Raw genomic sequence first — 19281 nt, forward strand, 5'->3', positions numbered from 1 at the left:
CACATTCTATATTCCTCATCTCAGTGAGTGACATCACCTTCGTCCAATTTCCCAAATTAGAAACTCCGAATTCATTTTTGACTCCTCCTTCTTTTGAAATTCTCACAGCATTTGGTTTGAATTACTGTCAGTTCTGCTTCAGAAATGTCACTCAGATCTAATCTCTAACCCCACTGCTTCTTCCAGGTACAACTAGAGAAAGGGCATCCTAAATGACCTCACTGTACTTTGCTTCTTACCACTCTAGGCTACCCTCACACTGAGGCATTAATTCTTCAAAACAAAGGAAACTCTCATTGTCGTTCCTCTACTTAAAACTCTCTCATGCCCATGCAACTGCCTTCAGGCTGAAATTTAAAAGTCTTGCCTTCAGAATCAAAGGCCCTCCATTCTGCTTCCAACTACTCCTCTTCTGACACTCCACTCCACATGCCCAGAACACTCAATTCCCCATCAATCACCGAATCCTCCAAGCCCTTTCATGACTACATGCCTGTAAGAGTTTATTTATGTCTATTACTGAGCCTAACACATTACATTGTAATTAGTCTGTTACATGTCTGTTTCTCCTCTTAGACTTAGGGCTACTGGAAGGCAGGGAGGGTGGCTCCTCAATAGCCCTGGCATCTCTAACACAGTGCCTGGCACAAAGAAGGCCCTCCGTAAGTGCTGGATGATGGAATAAATTAATGTAACTATAGAGCACCATTCTGTTATTTAAGTGTTTCATGGAATGTCATCAAAACACAAGTCTTTGACAAACAGGCTAAAAGTAAAAATGCTCTGTTCTGCTTCTTTTGATTCTTCACTGCATGGTACAGCTTTTAATAGGTGTTCAAGAAAATACTATCACATTTACTTGCAAAAAGTTGATTCCTTGTTCTGTAAATGGGTTTTCTCTTATCAGTGGTAAATTCATTCCCTGGCACTTGTGTACATCTGCTTTGTGTCAGGCATTGCACTGAAGCCTACAATGGTTAAGGATACAGGAATGGACGAAACAGACATGGTCATGATCCTCACAAAGCTTACTGTCTCATAAGTCAATGACAATAGTTATGAACATAATAAATACCTCCCGTATGTTCTGCTGCTCCACCTCATGCCGCTTGATCATTATTTTCCGCTTGAAGAAACGACAGTTTTTGTCGTAGTACAGTCTCTGCTGAGTGAGAAGGTGGGCTTCCTCTTCAGCCTGTGTGTGCTGCAAGTTCTCTTTATGCTTGGATATCCGCTCCTGCTTTTCTTTCTTGGGTGTGCTATGGTCCTCATTCATCTCCTTCACAAAAACAGACAAAAACAAAAACCAAAAAAACCATGCCAGTCTCATCAGGCAAAAGGAACTATAATAGCTTACTGCAGTGTAGATTGAATTATTTTTGAAAGCAATTGAGAATGTAAGGTCAGGAACGCACATGTACTCCCCTCCACCTCCTTCTTTTAAAAAAATCAATTGAGAAGGAGACCTGTTAGTTTTCATGTCTTTGGCTTCTCACGCTCAGAAATTATGGGTTTGCTCATTCAATCAACACACACTTATTGAGTTCTTATCATGCAACAGGCACTGTGCAAGGCACAAGGATACAACGGTGAGCAAAGAATACAGAATCTGCCATCATGGGGCTTTACAGTCTAGAATCAAAAATCAAAAATTAATCAAAGAACCACAGAAATGAACTGAAGATTACCATCATAATTACTGTGCAGTTGAGTTGAGGTACTTGGTTCAAAGGATGTTTAATAAAAAATATCGGACCTTGGTAACAACTAAGCTGAAATTTGAAAAATCCGTAGGAGTTAATCAGCGAGAAAGGAGAGGGAAGAATACTCTGGGCAGAGGAAACAGCATGAGTGAAACCCTTAGAGTGGGTTACCTGAGACTGAGAGAAAGCCAGGAAGGGTGGTACAGTGTGATGTGAGATGAAATTCAACAGGTAGGCAGGGCCATTACAGGACCTTACAGGCCAAGTTAAGGATGCTGAGTTTTAGCACAGGAGAAATGGATTTTACATATGTGGGGGTGTCATAATGAGATGACTCTGACTGCCATGTGGAGAACAGAACGAAGGAGGCAAGAGCATGTCCATGGAGACAGCTGGGAAGCTATTACAAAGGTCCAGGCAAGAGATGATCGTAGCGTGGACAAAGAAGGTGCTGACAAGATGGAGAGAAGTAGACAGATGTCACAGACAGGAGCTAACGCTGCAAATGTCACTAGTTTGAATTTCAGGAAAAAGCATTCTTTATTTGGTACTAGAGGGTAAATAAACCCCCTATATTTTCAAAAGGACAAAATTCATAATTGTTCCAAGCCATATAAGTAATGGGAAGAAAGCAGAAAATCAAACAGTTAAGAAGATGTTAACTGGGACTTCCCTGGTAGTTCAGCAGTTAAGACTCTGCGCTCCCAATGCAGGGGGCCCGGGTTTGATCCCTGGTCAGGGAACTAGATCCTGCAACTAAGGCCCGACACAGCCAAATAAAATAAATAAATAAATAAATAAATAAAAGGAGGTAGTAGAAGAAGAAGGAGAAGAAGTAGTAGTAGTGGTGGTGGTGGTGGTAGTAGTAGTAGTAGAAGAAGTTAGTCTACAGTGAAAGTAAGAAGACCACTTTTAGAGAAAGTACAGGGCATCCTCCTTGTTCATATTGTTCACATCTATAAGCTGGACCTGTAATATTTGGTTAACTACTCAGTTGAAATCTCTTTTAATTGCTAATACCTATTTCACTTAATGTTCTGTGATGTGGATTGTTTGTGCACTTAGCCAAGAAGGTAAATCAACTTTCAACTGTCCTGTTTCAGTGAAATCTTAAGTGAAATATTAGAATCAACAAGAGCAAGAGCTGTTTCCAGCGTGGAGTAAGCTGGGATCACAACAGGAAGGCTGCTGGACTCACCTCTTGATGCTGTGACTTCACTCCTAGGTTTGGCATTAACCACTATATTGTGCACCCAAATTAAAATATGACCATAGAAATTCACTCCAAAATCAAGAATAAATTATTTCTGGACCATCCATCATTCTGTGTTACCCATACCCCTGTTATTTATCAACAGTGGGGATAACGGAGATTGTTTTGGCATCCCAAGGACAATACCTTTTATATCAATATCCAAGCATACATGCCATTTTCAATTGTCTGAACTAAGCTTTATTTCGTAAGGAGAAATATTAGCTTTGCATAGAAAGGCTTATAGAGGCTATCTTAAATTGGGTGTAGGCTAGTTTTTCTTCATGAGCGTCTTGAAGGACATGTACATTTAGGCCTGTGGTCTCTTGCACTCGTAAATCTGAGTATGGTGAACCAAAAACAGCCCTATGCCTGAGACTGAGTGGGGACTCTCGAATTGGTTCTGTGCGAGAACCTTCTAAAGGTGTAGTTCACGCAAATCTCCAAATACCTTCGTGGTACAAACACTCAAAATGGTGGCTGCAAAAAGTATGGCTTCCAGAGCATGAGTGAACACATGGAGTTAGACATAAGAATCTATTTGCAGTTAAGAAAATTCCAAAATTTCTTATTGAAAAATTAAGATTATTTCTGTGATCTAGCAACATATTTCTATTATGATTTAATATTCCAGATCAAGCAATAACTAAAAGAAAATGGAGAGCATGTGAACCTTCTTGGTTGGGCTATTTCTCTCTATAGCCTGGTTTTCTAGACCTTACAGTGTCAGAGATTCTTCCCATTCTGGCAGTGCGGATCAGAAACAAATTTCTATTGGTTCCAACAATTACCAGTGACTCATTGGGGCAAGGCAAAAGATCCTGAGGCTCACCCCAACCTGCTTGCTTTTACTTCCTAATTAAAAAAGAATTGGAGAGGAACCTTGCTAAGTCACATATTGTTAACTTAGAATATGAGCTAAACGAATGATTTCATATACTAAATCAACGTCCCATCTGAATTCTATTAAAACCTTAATACACTAGTACTCCACAAATAAGAAATCCTAAGTCTCATAAGGAGGAAAGTCTATGGAACTGCAGGCAGTTCACCTGTAAGTACTGTAAAGGGAGAAGTGAAGAAATTTGAGCTTTCAGATCAAACTGCAGTTCCTCAGGGGGACTCTCTAAGTCCACTAGAGGTCTTCAACCAAACACTCAAGAATCAGTCACTCATTTATCAAATATTCTCATGTACCAGACACAGGGATACAGTCATGAGAAAGAAAGAAAAAAACAAACAACAACAACAAAAAAACATGGTCTTTGCTCTCATTGCTTACTGGCTAGTAGGATAAAATAGCTCAAATAATTACACATATATATGAATAATTGAAAATTAGTGTTATAAAACCAGAAGCACCCGTCTTGGACAAGGCAGTCAGGGAAAGGCTTCCCTGGGGAAGTGAAATTTAAGCTGTGGTACTAATAAACAATCCTTAGTCTTATAAGCAGGTTGGGGAGGGACTGGGAGTGGGGGTGGGGAGAGTACCCTGGTAGAAGAAAGAGGGTGAGCACAGACCATGGAGGAGGTCAGAGCTTGACACATTTGAGGAACCAAAAGTGACCACTGTGGCAGGAGCAGCACTGAGTCAGGGGTGGGGTGAGCAGGGAACGTTGGAGTGAGGTGAGAGTGGAGGGGAGGCTGGCAGCTGACCACATAGGCACTTCCAGTATTCTGATCGATCCTAAGAGCAATGGGAAGCCAATGAATATTAAAATCATGAGGTGATATGATGAGACTCATGGTTTGAAAAGATCACTGGCTGAAGTGTGGAGAACAAACCAGAAGTAGGCAGGAATGGTTTAGAGTTAGACCAACGGTTCCTGAAGTGTGGTGCCTAGACAAGCACCATCAGCCATCACAAGGGACCTTGTTAGAAATGCACATTTCAAACTTCATTCCAGATCCACTGAATCAGAAAATCTAGTGGTGGGCTAGCAATCTGTTTTAATAACCACTTCAGGTGATTTACTGGAAAGTTTGAGAATCAACAGGTTACACTATTGATCACAATATAAGATGAATCGAGTTTAAGTTCCAGCCATTCTAATGGCAACTTGATGACTACAAAATATTGATATTCTTACCTCTTTTATTTTTTCCTTACAAATCTTATACTGCTTCTTCTGACTTTCTAAGAAAGTTGTCAAGTCTTTCTTCTGCTGGGCCAAGATCTGTTGCTGGAACTTCTTCTCATCTGCTGCAGCTACCTTTGCCTGATAAAATAACAAACATAATACAAGATGAATTGTTCTTCACACAGAATTCAGTTGTCGATATTCTCCAATGCATTAAGAGTCCAAAAGTACTGAATAGTGTAATTTTTTTGAACAAATAACTCATAAAAATGGTAAGTAAATGCCTGTTTTGATTCTCCTGTATCTTAGACAAAAATAATTGACATTTTTACCATTTAAAAATATACTCCCAATTATGGGAAAAATATGAAGGTAAACCATAAACAAGTTTTACTGAACACACACAAAATACATGGGCTGAAAGGTGAACTAAGGATTATAATAAAAGAGTTTTATCATATTGTTGGTGGCCCAAGAGCTAAATTATAAAAATGGATAAATAACCATGACTGGCCAGGTTTCTTTCAAGAATTTAACTCTCTCATTGGTTATTTCAACAATCAGATTTTTGAATGGGGTCATCCTTAGTACAACAGGCAAAGTTAATGACATTATGTTTTCTGAGGCATCTGCTATAATCCACAGTAGTTGTATACCAGGACATTTTGGGGGTTCCTAAATGGATAGGAAACAGATCAAATAAAAGATAACCCAATCAATATTAGCTGCTGAAAGTGACCAAATCTAAGTTTCAGGACCCATCTAGGCGAAGCACATATATAAGATGAGATACTTAGTGACTAGAGAGAGAAGTATGCTTTACGGTTCTTTCCATGAATCTTTTCACCTCTAGCCTCTATTATCAACAACTTTTCCATTATGAACAATTCTTCCCACATATTTACCAAATCAGACTCCCAAGACAGACTCTGACTGGTTTATTTAATGAACATCACCCCTGTTTGGGCAGAGGTGTTCGTGCCAGACTGCCTCATAGATTGATGGCTGTTTGGGGGAATGCTTCTATAATTCTGATGTTTCCTTCCATGTGGAGAGAGAGAGTAATTACTGAAACACTCCTGGCACCCTGTCCCCAGTCACTCCATCCCCAGGGAGCACAAATTCACCCCTGCTTTTCCACACTATGTAAGTCTTATGGGGGGTGGAGGGTGGGGAAGGCAACTGGTTTAGCACTGCCAGTGCCTGGGTAGCCAAGTCTGTTTAATTTTGTTCGGTACTATTAGACCTGTTTCCCTTCAGATAAAAATCACCTCTCCTAATATTTATCACTAATAAAGTGATATTTTGACCCTCTATCTGCATTACCCTCTTGTCTGTTTTTAAAATTAGTTTAAAACCTGGAAGGGAAAGACATGTTCCCGAGAAGACCCAAGCAGTAGCCAGATCAATGACTTGCTGCCATTGGTCAGGTGCCCGCCCCTTGTCCCATCAGCTGTAGGCAGGGATTATCACCACTAAAAGGGACTTATTTGTAGAGTAGTTTTCTTTTGAAGAGGACTGTGAGTGAGGCAGGCACAGTAACAGACATCAATTGTTCAAGTTTCCATAGGATAGAAACATCTTGTTTCTTTTTATTTGTATCACACCCCCATCAGAGGACTGATGTTCAGGATGTATCTGAATAGACAAGAATGCAATATATACTTTCAGTTACTATTTTAACTTTTAATGACAATTTTAAGTAGCCCCATAAAACCTGGACCCCCCTTCCCCACAGCAATACTGTTCCTCTATCACCAGAAAGCGCATCCCTTCTGCCTCCTGCTCACGGGATGCCGCTGCCTGGAACAGGCTTGGCTTGGTTGTGGCACGAGGGCACATGTGTGCATACTGACCTCCTTTTCTATGATAGCCACTTGCTTCTTGGCCAGCTTCTCCAGCTCGATGGACGAGTTGTTGGCATGTGTCTCCACCTCCTTCTGTAGCTTGAGGCGGTGCTCGTCCATCTCAGCCTTCAGCTTGTTCTCCAGGGCGATCAGCTGCTTCTGGTGCTGGCGCCGCATCCGCTTATAACCTGACATCTGTTCCCGCAACTCGTTCTCCTGCTCATGCTCATGGATCTGTCGTGTAACCTGATTTGGGTTGGGGAACGGAACTCAGGTAACCAAATTCTTGGAAGAGAAGCTTTCAGGCAAAGCAGAGGAACCCTCTGGTATAATTTTATTTATCTCACCACCATTAATTTAATGACTATTTCCTGAACACGCACAGGTACCAGGCACTGTGTTGGGCACTCCTGATGTTATCTTTAGTCCTACAAACCACCTCATTCACGTGCTCATTCTATTCATTCATGAGGTAGGTGTTACCACTACCATTTTATAGAGGAAGAAACTGAGACTTAAGGGAATTAACGTTATTCATTCAGCCAAAATGTATTTATACATTTTTGATATATCATCATATATATCCTCAAGGTCACATAGCTAATCAGGATTAGAGCTGGGATGCAGACCCATTTCTGTCTGGTTCCAGAGCCATGCTATTTCCACTACACCAGGATTTTTCAACCTCGGCACTACTGACAATGAGCCAGATAATTCTTGGTTTTGAGAGGCTGTCTTGTGCATTATAGGATGTTGAGCAGCATCCTTGGCCCACCCACCAGATGCCAGTAGCACATCCCAAGTCAAGACAATATTAAAAATGTCTGTAGACATTGCCACATGTCCCCTGGCAGGCAAAATCCCTCCGGTTGGGAAGCACTGCACTATAGCATACTGCTTATTTGTTTCTTTTTAAAGATCATGCCTCTAACAGTCATAGGAATCTTGAATATCCTTCTAAAATACTTTGAACAAGATTTATTTCCAATTCTTAATATGAACTGAGCGAGAGCAAAAGCGAGCTCTCTCCTTTTAAATCATGTCTCCTTCTTCCCCTTCCCCACAAAAGAGAAGTTAACAAACTACATACACTCACGTACTCTCCTAAAAAGGAGAAAATATTTCTATGATTTTTGGATGGCTACTTTTCTTAGTAATTTTTCCTTAACCCATTCTCAAGTGAATATCCAACAAACTGAAGATTACAAATGTAAATTCTGGCATTTCTGGTTTCTTTCTATTAAACCTTTTCTGATTTTCCAGTCCTTTCTTCAATTTATGACTCCTCATTATTGTCCTGTTCACTTCCTTCTAATCGTCCCTATTTTAGTGGGAAACCTTAATTACACAATTATCACTTTAGTTTCATTTTACACTACGTAATTCAGTCCCTTCAATCTACCACTATAAGACACTTCTCCCCTACCTAGCCCTTAAATAAGTTTTACTGGAAATTTCCATGCTACTATTAATTCTTTCTATGATTTTCAGTTTATGGGTCAAAGTGCATTTTGTACAAAGAACTATTTGTTTCTTTGCTCTTTTTAGAAGGTATCCCTGCATAGTAGACTGAGTCCTTACTATCAAGAGAGTGCTGTTCTGTAACTGGATAGTATTATCAGAGTACACCATTAAACATAAGCCGAACTTTGAAACCTTTCCAGCTGAACTTAACACTAGGTTTCTCATATTCATTTCTCTTTTCTAAAGGACACTCTTCTTTAAGGATGAGGAATAGAGCAGAAGCTATTTCAAGATCAAAACAAACAGGATAGCACCGCCAAAGAGGCACCTAATACTCTAAAGAAACTAATAATCTGTTTTGTCATCATTATAACATATTTTTTAAAGTACTTATTTCATGGTAAGAGGAAAAAGTAGTTCAAAATATATGTATATATTCACTTTCTCATGCTCATGCCTTTCTGAAGTTCAATTATAGAGGGAAAAAAAAATTCCAGTCAACAGAAAGGATACCATTTAGTCCTTTTGCATTCATTTCTTTTTCAGACAAATATGGCAGTAAAGTGTCTGTTCTTGGGTAATGAGTTTGAGACATGTTTTGCCCATAAACTTACTTTTTCTTATTTGAGTATCCCTTCTTCAATCAGATTCCCAAAGCTGAGGCATGGCACACTCTACAGCTATCACGACACATTTACAACTTGCCAGCAGAATGTCTGACTGGCTTGTGGTCAGTAAAATATCCTCAGGATGGCCATTTCCTTAAACCAGGCAGCCTCAAGATAAAATGGAAATGAGTTGGGTCAAGAACATTTTCTGTCCTAATTGGTGGGTGAGTCCTTGTGAAGAGGGTGGTCCTACTGCACACCAGCTCATACAAGCATGTGGCAGAGACAAATTACAAGCTATCGTTGTACATCGCTGAATGCCAGGAGAGACATTCTGCTTGTAAATGCGAATGCTTCCCATAATTTGAATAATCACTTTCTTAAACTCCTAATATCACCTTTCGTTTGTTACAACTCTCATTTCTAAGTTTCAAAGTAATTGTCTTTTTCGGTACATTTAGACATACTGAGTTTTAGAATTCCATGCTCAAGCTAGATAGATGATTTCAAATAAAAGTATAACTATTTCATTTATGAAGTCTAATATGAAATATATAAAAATATATTATCATACAGTTATGTATAACATGTATGTTTTAAGTTTATACTTTGTGTCTTATGAATACATTATTTGCTTGACAAAAATAGCTCATAATTTTAATCATGCTTTATGGTTTATACAATGTGCTTTCACACGTAATTTACCTCTTTAATTTTTATGAAGCCTGGGATCTGAACTAAGGTGCTAGGCTCTTGAATTGCCTGAGGAAATTCACATCACCAAGGCAGAAAAGAAATGAAACTTTCTGTTATGAAGTAATAGAGGGAATCAAACACCCAAAAAGGTGAGTGCTGGAGAGAGTGGTGTCTACATTACAAACTAAATAACTCTACTGAAGAAGTTATAGAAATGTAATGACTGGTTTTTACAATGATAATCTCAAAAATGTGATCAGTGAAAAATGGGCAGGAGCACCTTGCCACACTTAGCAGGCTGCTGGGAGACGAATCTCTTTCCACCCCTCACTACATAACTGATCTTTGGCAAATTACATAACTTCTTGAAGTTTCTCAAAATCTTCATATGTGAAGAGGAACTACTGCTATGATGAGATAACACTTGTGCCTAGCAAGTTGTCTGACACATAGGAGATGGTCGCTACATGTTGGTTTCCCTCTTCTGTCAAGCTAGGAGTAATAGCTGTTTTTTTTCTTCCCCCCCTCTGAACTAAGCATTTCTGGTTATGGGGACATAGATCAAAAGCGCATCCAAGGACTTCCTAGGTGGCACAGTGGGTAAGAATCTGCCTGCCCATGCAGGGGACACGCGTTCAATCCCTGCCCCAGGAAGATACCACATGCCGTGGAGCAACTAAGCCTGTGCGCCACAACTACTGAGCCTGCACTCTAGAGCCTGTGAGCCACAACTACTGAGCCCATGCACCTAGAGCCCGTGCTCTGCAACAAGAGAGGCCACTGCAATGAGAAGCCTGCGCACCACAACGAAGAGTAGCCCCCGCTCACCGCAACTAGAGAAAGCCTGTCTGCAGCAATGAAGACCCAACACGGCCAATAAAATAAATAAATAAATAAATAAATAAATAATAAATTTATTAAAAAAAGAAGTGCATCCAAGAGAAAGGACAAGTTTAATAATAAAACTGTACTCACATCCAGGTTGTGGAATATAAGTATATATAATTTCAGACTCTGAATTAACTATTTCATATACCTGGAATAATATATAAAAATAAAGAACCATAAAGGAAAACTGAAATTTTTCAGAAAGTTTCTACAGCCACTGCATTCTACCCTACTTAATTCCAGCAAAATTTGGCCCCAAAATAAACTACTTCATCCAAAGTATACTGTATGCCTACCAAATACAGAACACTGGCATTAGAAAGCTAATAAGCAACTTACTGAAGATAAAAGAGGAGCATGGTGGCTGATAGTGTTACCCTCTTAAAAGATCAAAGCCACCTTACAAGATTAATTATGTGTAAGGATCAAAATAACACATACGATAAAACTGGCTACCTCAGCACTTAGAACAAATAAAACTTAGAGCAAGTTCTTAAAAAGAATACAGTGAGTCACATTTTGGCATCAGATATTTGACATTCCACTCTTTAGAACACCTAGGGGAAAAAATGTTTTACATTCATACTAAAAGTAGACTGATCACAGGCAATTCTGCCTTATACAGAAAAACTGACATGAGGAACTTTGAAAGGCACACTTATGAATCCAAATTCTCCTGTGATAACAGTATTGGAAGAGCATTCATTCATTCATTCAACACGTTTATTGAAGGACTTTGGTCATATGGGTTGGGCTGTAGCACAAGTGAAAAGCGGTATCAGCAATGATCTTAGTGAGATTAAAAAGCCAAGAAAAAGGAAAGGGGAGATTTGCAATATTTTGATAAGCACCCTATGGTAAACTATCCAGGGAGAGAACACATTTTCAAGCATTTAGAAACAGAACAGCAGGGCACTTGAGAGGTGAAACAGTAGCATTTACTGCTGAGGCTCTAATGTTTTTATGTTTGTCTGTCAAACTCATTTAGGTATACAATTTCACGATTAGCTCAATGATTAGGCTGCATTTTAAAAAAAAATCAAGCAAAGATTCTATAATCATTTTCTCTTACACGCTTTCCTGGAAATTAGAAATTAAGAGTTTTATGCCCTTCTCCCTAATGTGCATTCTAACATAAATTCACACGTGTAGTAAGACCACTGCATTCTAGTAAGAATTCTTTCATAAGGCCAGAAGCTGACTGTCTTATAGATATGGCCTTGGTGCTCTCTATAGTAACATCTACTATGAGAACTGCCAGTGACCCAGGACACTGAAATTTTAAGAAATGACAGCAGATGTAACAATAGCTGAAAATACTCCCATGGGTCACTAAACACTTAAAATATTAGGATCTCCATTCACCATCAATAAAAACTGAAGGAAGGCACATCTCAAAAGCCCAAGAAGTCAGATAAGTAATTCCAAAGAACTATATAAACAACTCCTTTCTTCAGATAACAAATCAGCCCAATATAAACTTTCTTTACAGAAGAAGAAAAAGAAAAGGATAAAATAAAAGAGATTTCATGATGTGCCCTCCCTTCTAATTTTTCAAAATAAGGTCAATAATCTCTGCCCTCAAATTACTATAAACAAACACACACACACACACACACACACACACCCCTCTAAAGTTTCCTCAGGGTTTCCCCTGGTATCAAGATCCATTGCTACAAATGCAGTTGTGCAACAGTGCATAAAAACATTAAAAATCTCAGTTTTAAGTTGCCAAAATAATAAAAACATCTAGCAGTAAAAGCCTGCAGCCCACTAGCTTAATATATTTGTCAATAGCCCCATTCAAAAGCACAATGTAGAAAGAAATGCTAAGGGGCAAAACCACAGAGCTAGGCCTCTTTCAGGTTTATGTAGAAAAGGTAGGCTGATATAACAAATTTGAGGAACTGTAATTTTTTTGGTCAGTTTGCAAGTCTCTTTAAAATATACACTCATCACTTATTTATCTAGTAACTGAAAAACTAATTTCTAAATTCTTCTTCTTTTTGCTGTTCACTTTTGGACTCTACGGCTTGTTAGCACTTCTGCTAGAAAGTTAGAAAAAAAGGGTATAACCAAAATAAACAAATCAATATAGTATTGCTGCTAACTATGAGAAGTGAGGTTTCAACAATGACTTGATTATTCAGTACCCTGCACTTTCATTTGTCCATGATCTTGTTCTTACTTTTATATCATTTTAAGTAATTTTAGCCTTTCTCATTTGAGCAGGCATCCATAACAAACAATAAGATTTGAGATAAGTTGTTAAAAATTAGAGACTTCTTTTTGATGTGCCAGTGTCCTGATTTATATATTCCTATTGGAATTAGCCTTTAAAACAATATAATGGGTAGTAGAACTGTAGTACTCGATAATACACATTAAAATATCCACACCAACAGTTAGATTGTCCAAAATGGAACATGGAACTACTCAACACCATACCAATTTTCCTTTTCATTAATTCCCCCCCACCCCCCTAAAAACCATTAAATACAAACACCACTGAACTCTGATAAACTTGCATCAACCCCACCGTGACTCCCAAAGCATCACATCTGGAGAAGATTTTACACATAAAACAACTTATTTTGCGGCTACAGCAACAGCCTATAGGCCACTCTTTTTAACCTAATACAGGTGCAGAAGGCTTTTAGCAAATCAAAAGTCCATCAGAGAGACTGATCCCAGCTGTTCTCTGGATGGGCACTACGAAGCCTGTAGGATTCAGAGAGGTTCCTGAGGACTTTGCCTGTGGCCCTGAGACAGCCTAGTAGGGAGGCAGCTTTCATCATCCACAGAGAGGGAGCCTGTGATGGCTGATACACACACAGAGTAGCCCTGGATGAGTTCACAAATGCAAGCGTGAGATCATTCTGGCATGACAGTAGTGATCTTCCTGGGTGGCAGGAGAGGTCATGAATATATGATGTGGGAAGGAGGGTGTGGCAAGTAAGAAAAGAAAAGAACCTGTCCCACAGCGGGAAAACCCACGGACGATGTCTGCCTCACGTTCAAAACCTGCTTATGGTGCTCTGAGTCTCAGTGGTTGTTCATTTCTCCTTTCATTTCAACATGCACGGGTCTGGATAAAGGTACAAGTCTCACAAGAGTCAGTGGTAAGTAGTCATATTCTAAACACACCGGATTTCTTTTTTGTCAGATATCATGGTATGAAGTTATTTATTATTCAATAATTAGAGGATGCTTTATTTAGACTCAAAAGCATGTTTCGTAGGTGCTTAGCAATCATTAGCAAATACACAGTGGACATTTTAAGATCTCCATTACACAGTACGGCATGCATTTAAAATGAAAAATTGTCCATTGAAGAGAATACAAGAAACTTCTATACAAAAGAACTTAAAGGCAGACTTATTTATAAGCAGTCTAAATTAAATTGCTTGCTTGTAGACAGCAGCAGGCATAGCAATATGTATGTGCTTTAACTTCCATTTTCCTTATATTTGGGTTTTTAAAAATTATAATATATTATCAATCCCTAAAATAAATGAAGCCTTTAAAATCATTTGAGAAATAAAAGCTGAAATCAGATTTTAAAAACAGGACAAGAAAAATAATCATTTCTGGGTCGGCCTCGGATGATGTCATCATAGGTTCTAAATGAAATAGCTAGGCAGTGTACACTAACTCTTCCTGCCCATGTGACCTCTAACATCATTTTGGGCAAAACAACTAATATTTCAATAATTTTTGGGCTGAGAAGTGAGATTTAGAAGCGAAAGATTAAAGAGAGTTTAGAGTGCCAAGGATGAAATGATGTGAGTGTGTGTGTGTGTGTGTGTGTGTGTGTGTGTGTGTGTGTGTGTGTGAGAGAGAGTGCGCACGCGCACGCGTGGGGGGCCAAGGGGAGGAGGCATGAAAACTAACTCTTCCAGCACACACCCCTTTTGCTACTACAAGGGCATCCAGCAATCACATTTGCAATAGTAAAAATGCTGAAGGATCCTACAGTATCTCTCCTTCCACAACCATCCCTACCCTCTCTTACAAAGCCCTTCTTGCTTTATTGGTGCCAGGAAATTCTTCAGGGGTTAAATAGGGAAGTGCAGCCACTACCATTGTTGCAATAAATAAATGAATGAACCAGAACGAACCAGCAATCCATCCCTGGGAAGCAAGTATCTTATTTCCTACAATTATATACATTAGCCAGCAACCATATATTTTTTAAAAATTGTGTTTTATCTTTTGATGTGTGTGTACACATTATAGACACACATGCATCTATACAAAAAGAAGCATAGTGCCCTGCATACACACACATCAAATACCTTTAAAATATTTTCTTAGCAGTATTATTTCAATGAAAGACAAATAGCTTTTACAAAATTGTATAGATTAGCAACTTCACCTCAAAGGCCTTTTATTTTGCACATACAGCATACATAAATACACACAAACAAACACACACACACACACACACACACACACACAAAGGGTTTTTTCCCATGCCATAGACAATGCTAAAATATCTGAGATCAGGTTGCTATGCCAACAGATTTTTTTCTAAAATGAATAAAATTATTAGGAGGGAGAAAACATTCTTGACTCCTTTCCTCCCATCCATGAAGCCGAGAGAGGCTCAGGGAGGGCGAGAGGCTGCCAGATGGGGAGGAGGGGAAGGAAGGGAAGGTGGGTAGAGGGGTGTTTGCTTACCAAAGATGCTGATTTGATCGTGGCAAAGCGCTCTCTGTTCCGGTAGTGGAGGGCCTGGCTCTGAACTGACTGGGTAGGCCGCGGCTCAGGCCTGGGATCGCCGTGGCCCGCCTCATCCCTTATGAATACATGATCCTGCAGAAATGGATAAAAACAAGGAGAAAGTCCAGCTGTGCTCTTTCCTCGCCGGCTGCCTCTCTCTCACCCCTCTTTCTGCACAAGCACTGCTGTTTGAAATGCATAGTTTAGCTCTCTGCTAGTCCCCGCAGCTCCCACGGTACAAAATGAATAAGCAACACATTGCAGCCTTCAGTTAGGAATGTCAGCTGATCGCTAGTGGGATGCCTTCTGAATCCCTGGCAGGCTTTTTCTTTACCTCCAGAATTACATATATGCAAAAGAAAAAAAGAATAGAAAAAACAAGGCAATGTACAGACTCCTTAGAACAGTTTGTTTAAAACGCTGTAACCAAATAATTCCTTTAAAAATGTCATGTCCATGTCTAGCAAGGAGGATGCTGGTGGCTTTTAACATAAAAGCGAGCCTCCGCCTCATTCCCTTGAAAGATCTGCTTTCTCAATTAAATTTTATTTGAGATCTGTTCGGTAGGATCATCGTTCTGCCTAGAACCAGTGTAGGCTTGTGCTGAACTGCCTCTCTATCTTGTGCTGGGAAGATTCGGCAGTCACTGAGGGATCCTGCTTTCCAGTCATGATCGTACACAGTTCTAGCACCTTCTCTCTACAGCTTCTGAAAGGATTTTTTTTTTAGATTTAAAGAGACAGGCATATAATTTTAACCAAATGATACTTTTACAAATTCTTCCTCAACTCAGTGTCGGTATGGTCACCAGAGTGAGTAAAGCTGGAATTTAATGTCCTTGACTGATTTAATCAGGTCTGGGTTTCTTGACAGGCAAAGATGATTAATCTTATTGTAACGCCCAGTGAAAAATAACATTCCCTGTAAGGATAATAATGGATGTTTCTTAAATGCAATTGAAATGACTTTTAAAGGGGAAAATGCTTTCAAAGGGCGATGCTTTGCTCTATAAAAGATGGAGTGGTCAGTCAATCAGTAACACTAACCTCTCAGAGAAAAAGATACTATAATAATTAACAGCTCAGAAACATGTACAACCATGGGGGATTTTCAAACAGTACATGCTCAGGACGGGGAAGAGAAATTAATTCTCTTTTTGCCATAGGGTTTTAGGAGAAACCATTGTGAGAAGTCAATTTTGCATTTTGTCCCTATTTGAAATTTTTTATAATTGCTATTTCCTTCATCAGAAAACAAAATTAAAGAGGTTTTTAAAAAATACAAAATTTTATTATATAGTGTAAAATGTTGAGAAGTCAAAACACATAAACTCCTTGAGGAAAATTAAATTTTACATGCAGGTTTCTATGTAAAAGAGAAGAGTCATGATTAAATTCTTCATTGGGCTGATTTTCTTTTCCCTTCTATAAAATTAGAATGCTTCAGAAGATACCTTGGGAAGGTATCTAACATTACATCTATATTTAGGCTTTTTTTTTTCAATTTACTATATTGTGGTCTATTTTGCTTTCAAATAGTGAAGGGACCTTTAATGCCATTGAAAGCATATATATCAGATTCAAGGGGTGTTCTACTGCTTTGTTGTCCAATAAGACAGCCTTTAGCCACATGGATATTTTAATTAAATAAAATGTAAAATTCAGTTCCTAAGTCACACCAGCTATGTTTCAAGCTAGCCACTGACTATGGCTACCATATTGAACAGTGCAGTTACAGATCATTTCTATCATTGCAGAAAGTTCCATTACATGGTGCTATAAATTAAAAAAGCATCTCAAGCCATATTTTTGAAATTTATTAAAAAAAATACTTGATAGGTCGATTTAAAATCCTCTACGTTATTTCTAAACTCTTATTTCAGTGGGCAAAGAGAGATTAGGTGTGGGATGTACATACCTAGGTTTAAGTTTCTAGACAGGAAAGCACTGGGATCTGCTACCATTCATATCACTGAATATTTATTAATAAATTACATTTTGCCAAAATTGATCTTAATATTATAATCCCAGAAAAGCAAGAAGCTTCCAAATGCCAGCAATCAGAAGAGATAGGGTAGGCAGAGGCCTGTGTGGTTTTACAGGTCAGAGTTTTGGTATTAGTTAGCTAACATTAAGTACACTTACTGAGAGGGAGCTCTTCAATGCTGTGGCAGCAGCTAAATTTCAAATTTTAATAACTTGATTTACAAAGTTAACCAGTGACACTAGAATCCACACTATTCATATAACAGAATAAAATAAAACACACTCACGTGCAACACATTCATGTATAACTTTAATATGTTTGTTTTCTCTCAGATAAAAATTAACACTAGTAGGTTAGGATTCTGCTTATCAAATTAAAAGTCACATTATATTTGCTAAGTTCTTTAACTCAAGGATATTGGAATACACTGGAAAAATTAAAACGAAATCATAGTGATTTTAGTTGACATATAGCTAATTAAATAACTCACTAAGGTTAAAAAGTAATGTTATTTTAGAAGTTAGTCTGAGAGAATAGGTCCAAAATTTTAATCTACTTTAAATATAATAAATAATGATAACAGTATAATCCCTTGCTTCTCCCTAAATTTTATTTACAAATTTTATAAAAGAATTAATAGTTTCCGTAGTAGCTTCATATCAGAGATTACCAACACTAAAAGTCTCCAAATATTATACAAGAGATCACAGGATGAGGCAATATTTTAGTCTAACAGAGGATATCCAAGTGCACAGGGAAATAAATTTTAAAATATTCAACACCATTGCTTAAAACAAGTTCAAAACTCTGCAGACAACTTAAATAATGAAGCAATTTTAAAATGAGGGCAATGTGACTTGAGAAGCAAGTAAGAACATATTAAACTATCAGCTTTATTGGGTGTGTGGTCTGTTGGAGATACCACCCCTTCAAGTTGCAGCCCCTTTGAAAATGACTATACCTGCCTCCCAGAATTTCTGACCTGAACATATTTTAAGATCAATACTGGAAAGGGTCAATTTGCTATTTTACAGTTTAAGCACCACTGCATGTGATTTACAGAGATGATGAGAGGGCCAACATCTTTGGTGCTGAGGAATGATTTTAAAGCTTAAGAACAAATATCACATTCTACTTTACCAAGAGAAAATATATGACTTGTTTATAATTTATTCTTAAAACCTTATTATCCAGCTATGAACAAAATAGCTCTTTGAAATACCATTATGGATTGGGGACCAGTTTTAAGTAAATCTATGTTAACCTGGGAAATTTATAATGTCCTTTCACTATACAGAGTAAAACTTCTTCAAATTAAAAACTTTACTATTATTCCCTGGACAAGGGGCTTTACTTTTATTTAGAAGTCTTCCCCTAAATATCTGACTATTTATGCTTCTGAAATGAGGATTCATAGTGTGGTCACTTGTTCAGAGTTGCTAAATTAGCTTGAAATTAACCTTGGGAACCACTCCACTGGACTGTTATGCTTTAGGTACACCTTTATCACACTCCTCATCATGCTTGTACTCGTCTGTGCATGAGACTGTGAGCTTTTTGAAGGCAGAGTAAATGTGGTTTGAAAAATCTCAGTCTTCCTAGCACCTAGCATCGTGCTTCATACTTTGTGGGCATTCAAAAAATGTTTGCTGAATAAATAAGCTCAAGAATATAGGTCTGAGAAGATTCTGAGAAAATGACATTTTCTTTTTTATTATTTAACAGAATTCAAATTTGTATTTTATAAAAACCTGCCACTCTGTACTCTAAGGAAGTCACAAAACTGTGACACACATACAAGCACACCTTTACATAGGGGGGAGGGAAAGTGGCGTTTTTTTTCTGGTGACGATAAGTCTTTTTATAGATTCCCATATTTTTCACACTGTGGAGAAGGGATCAGCAAACCCACCACCTCTTTCGTTTTGTTCATTTCAAAATGATTAAATGATTGCCTAAGCAGGTGCAGCTATCAAAAGCTGGGGCCAGAAGAAGGGGAGAAGATGGAAAAGGATATCTTCACTTGGAAGG

At 38.4% G+C, this 19281-nt stretch overlaps 1 protein-coding gene across 3 annotated transcripts in view; it reads right to left on the reverse strand.

The window, feature by feature from the left end:
- The window catches only part of TAOK3 (TAO kinase 3), a 176746-nt gene that overhangs the window by 16580 nt on the left and 140885 nt on the right, over positions 1-19281 (reverse strand). For all 3 annotated transcript variants that reach the window (XM_057745334.1, XM_057745333.1, XM_057745335.1), the window contains 4 exons: positions 15223-15357; positions 6893-7129; positions 5046-5174; positions 1076-1279 (listed from right to left, as the gene is read on the reverse strand). In XM_057745334.1, the coding sequence (XP_057601317.1) occupies positions 1076-1279; positions 5046-5174; positions 6893-7129; positions 15223-15357 (705 nt within the window). The remainder of the gene's footprint in view (positions 1-1075; positions 1280-5045; positions 5175-6892; positions 7130-15222; positions 15358-19281) is intronic.

This window comes from Hippopotamus amphibius, chromosome 8, assembly GCF_030028045.1.
Source record: "Hippopotamus amphibius kiboko isolate mHipAmp2 chromosome 8, mHipAmp2.hap2, whole genome shotgun sequence".
Taxonomy (NCBI): Eukaryota; Metazoa; Chordata; class Mammalia; order Artiodactyla; family Hippopotamidae; genus Hippopotamus; species Hippopotamus amphibius.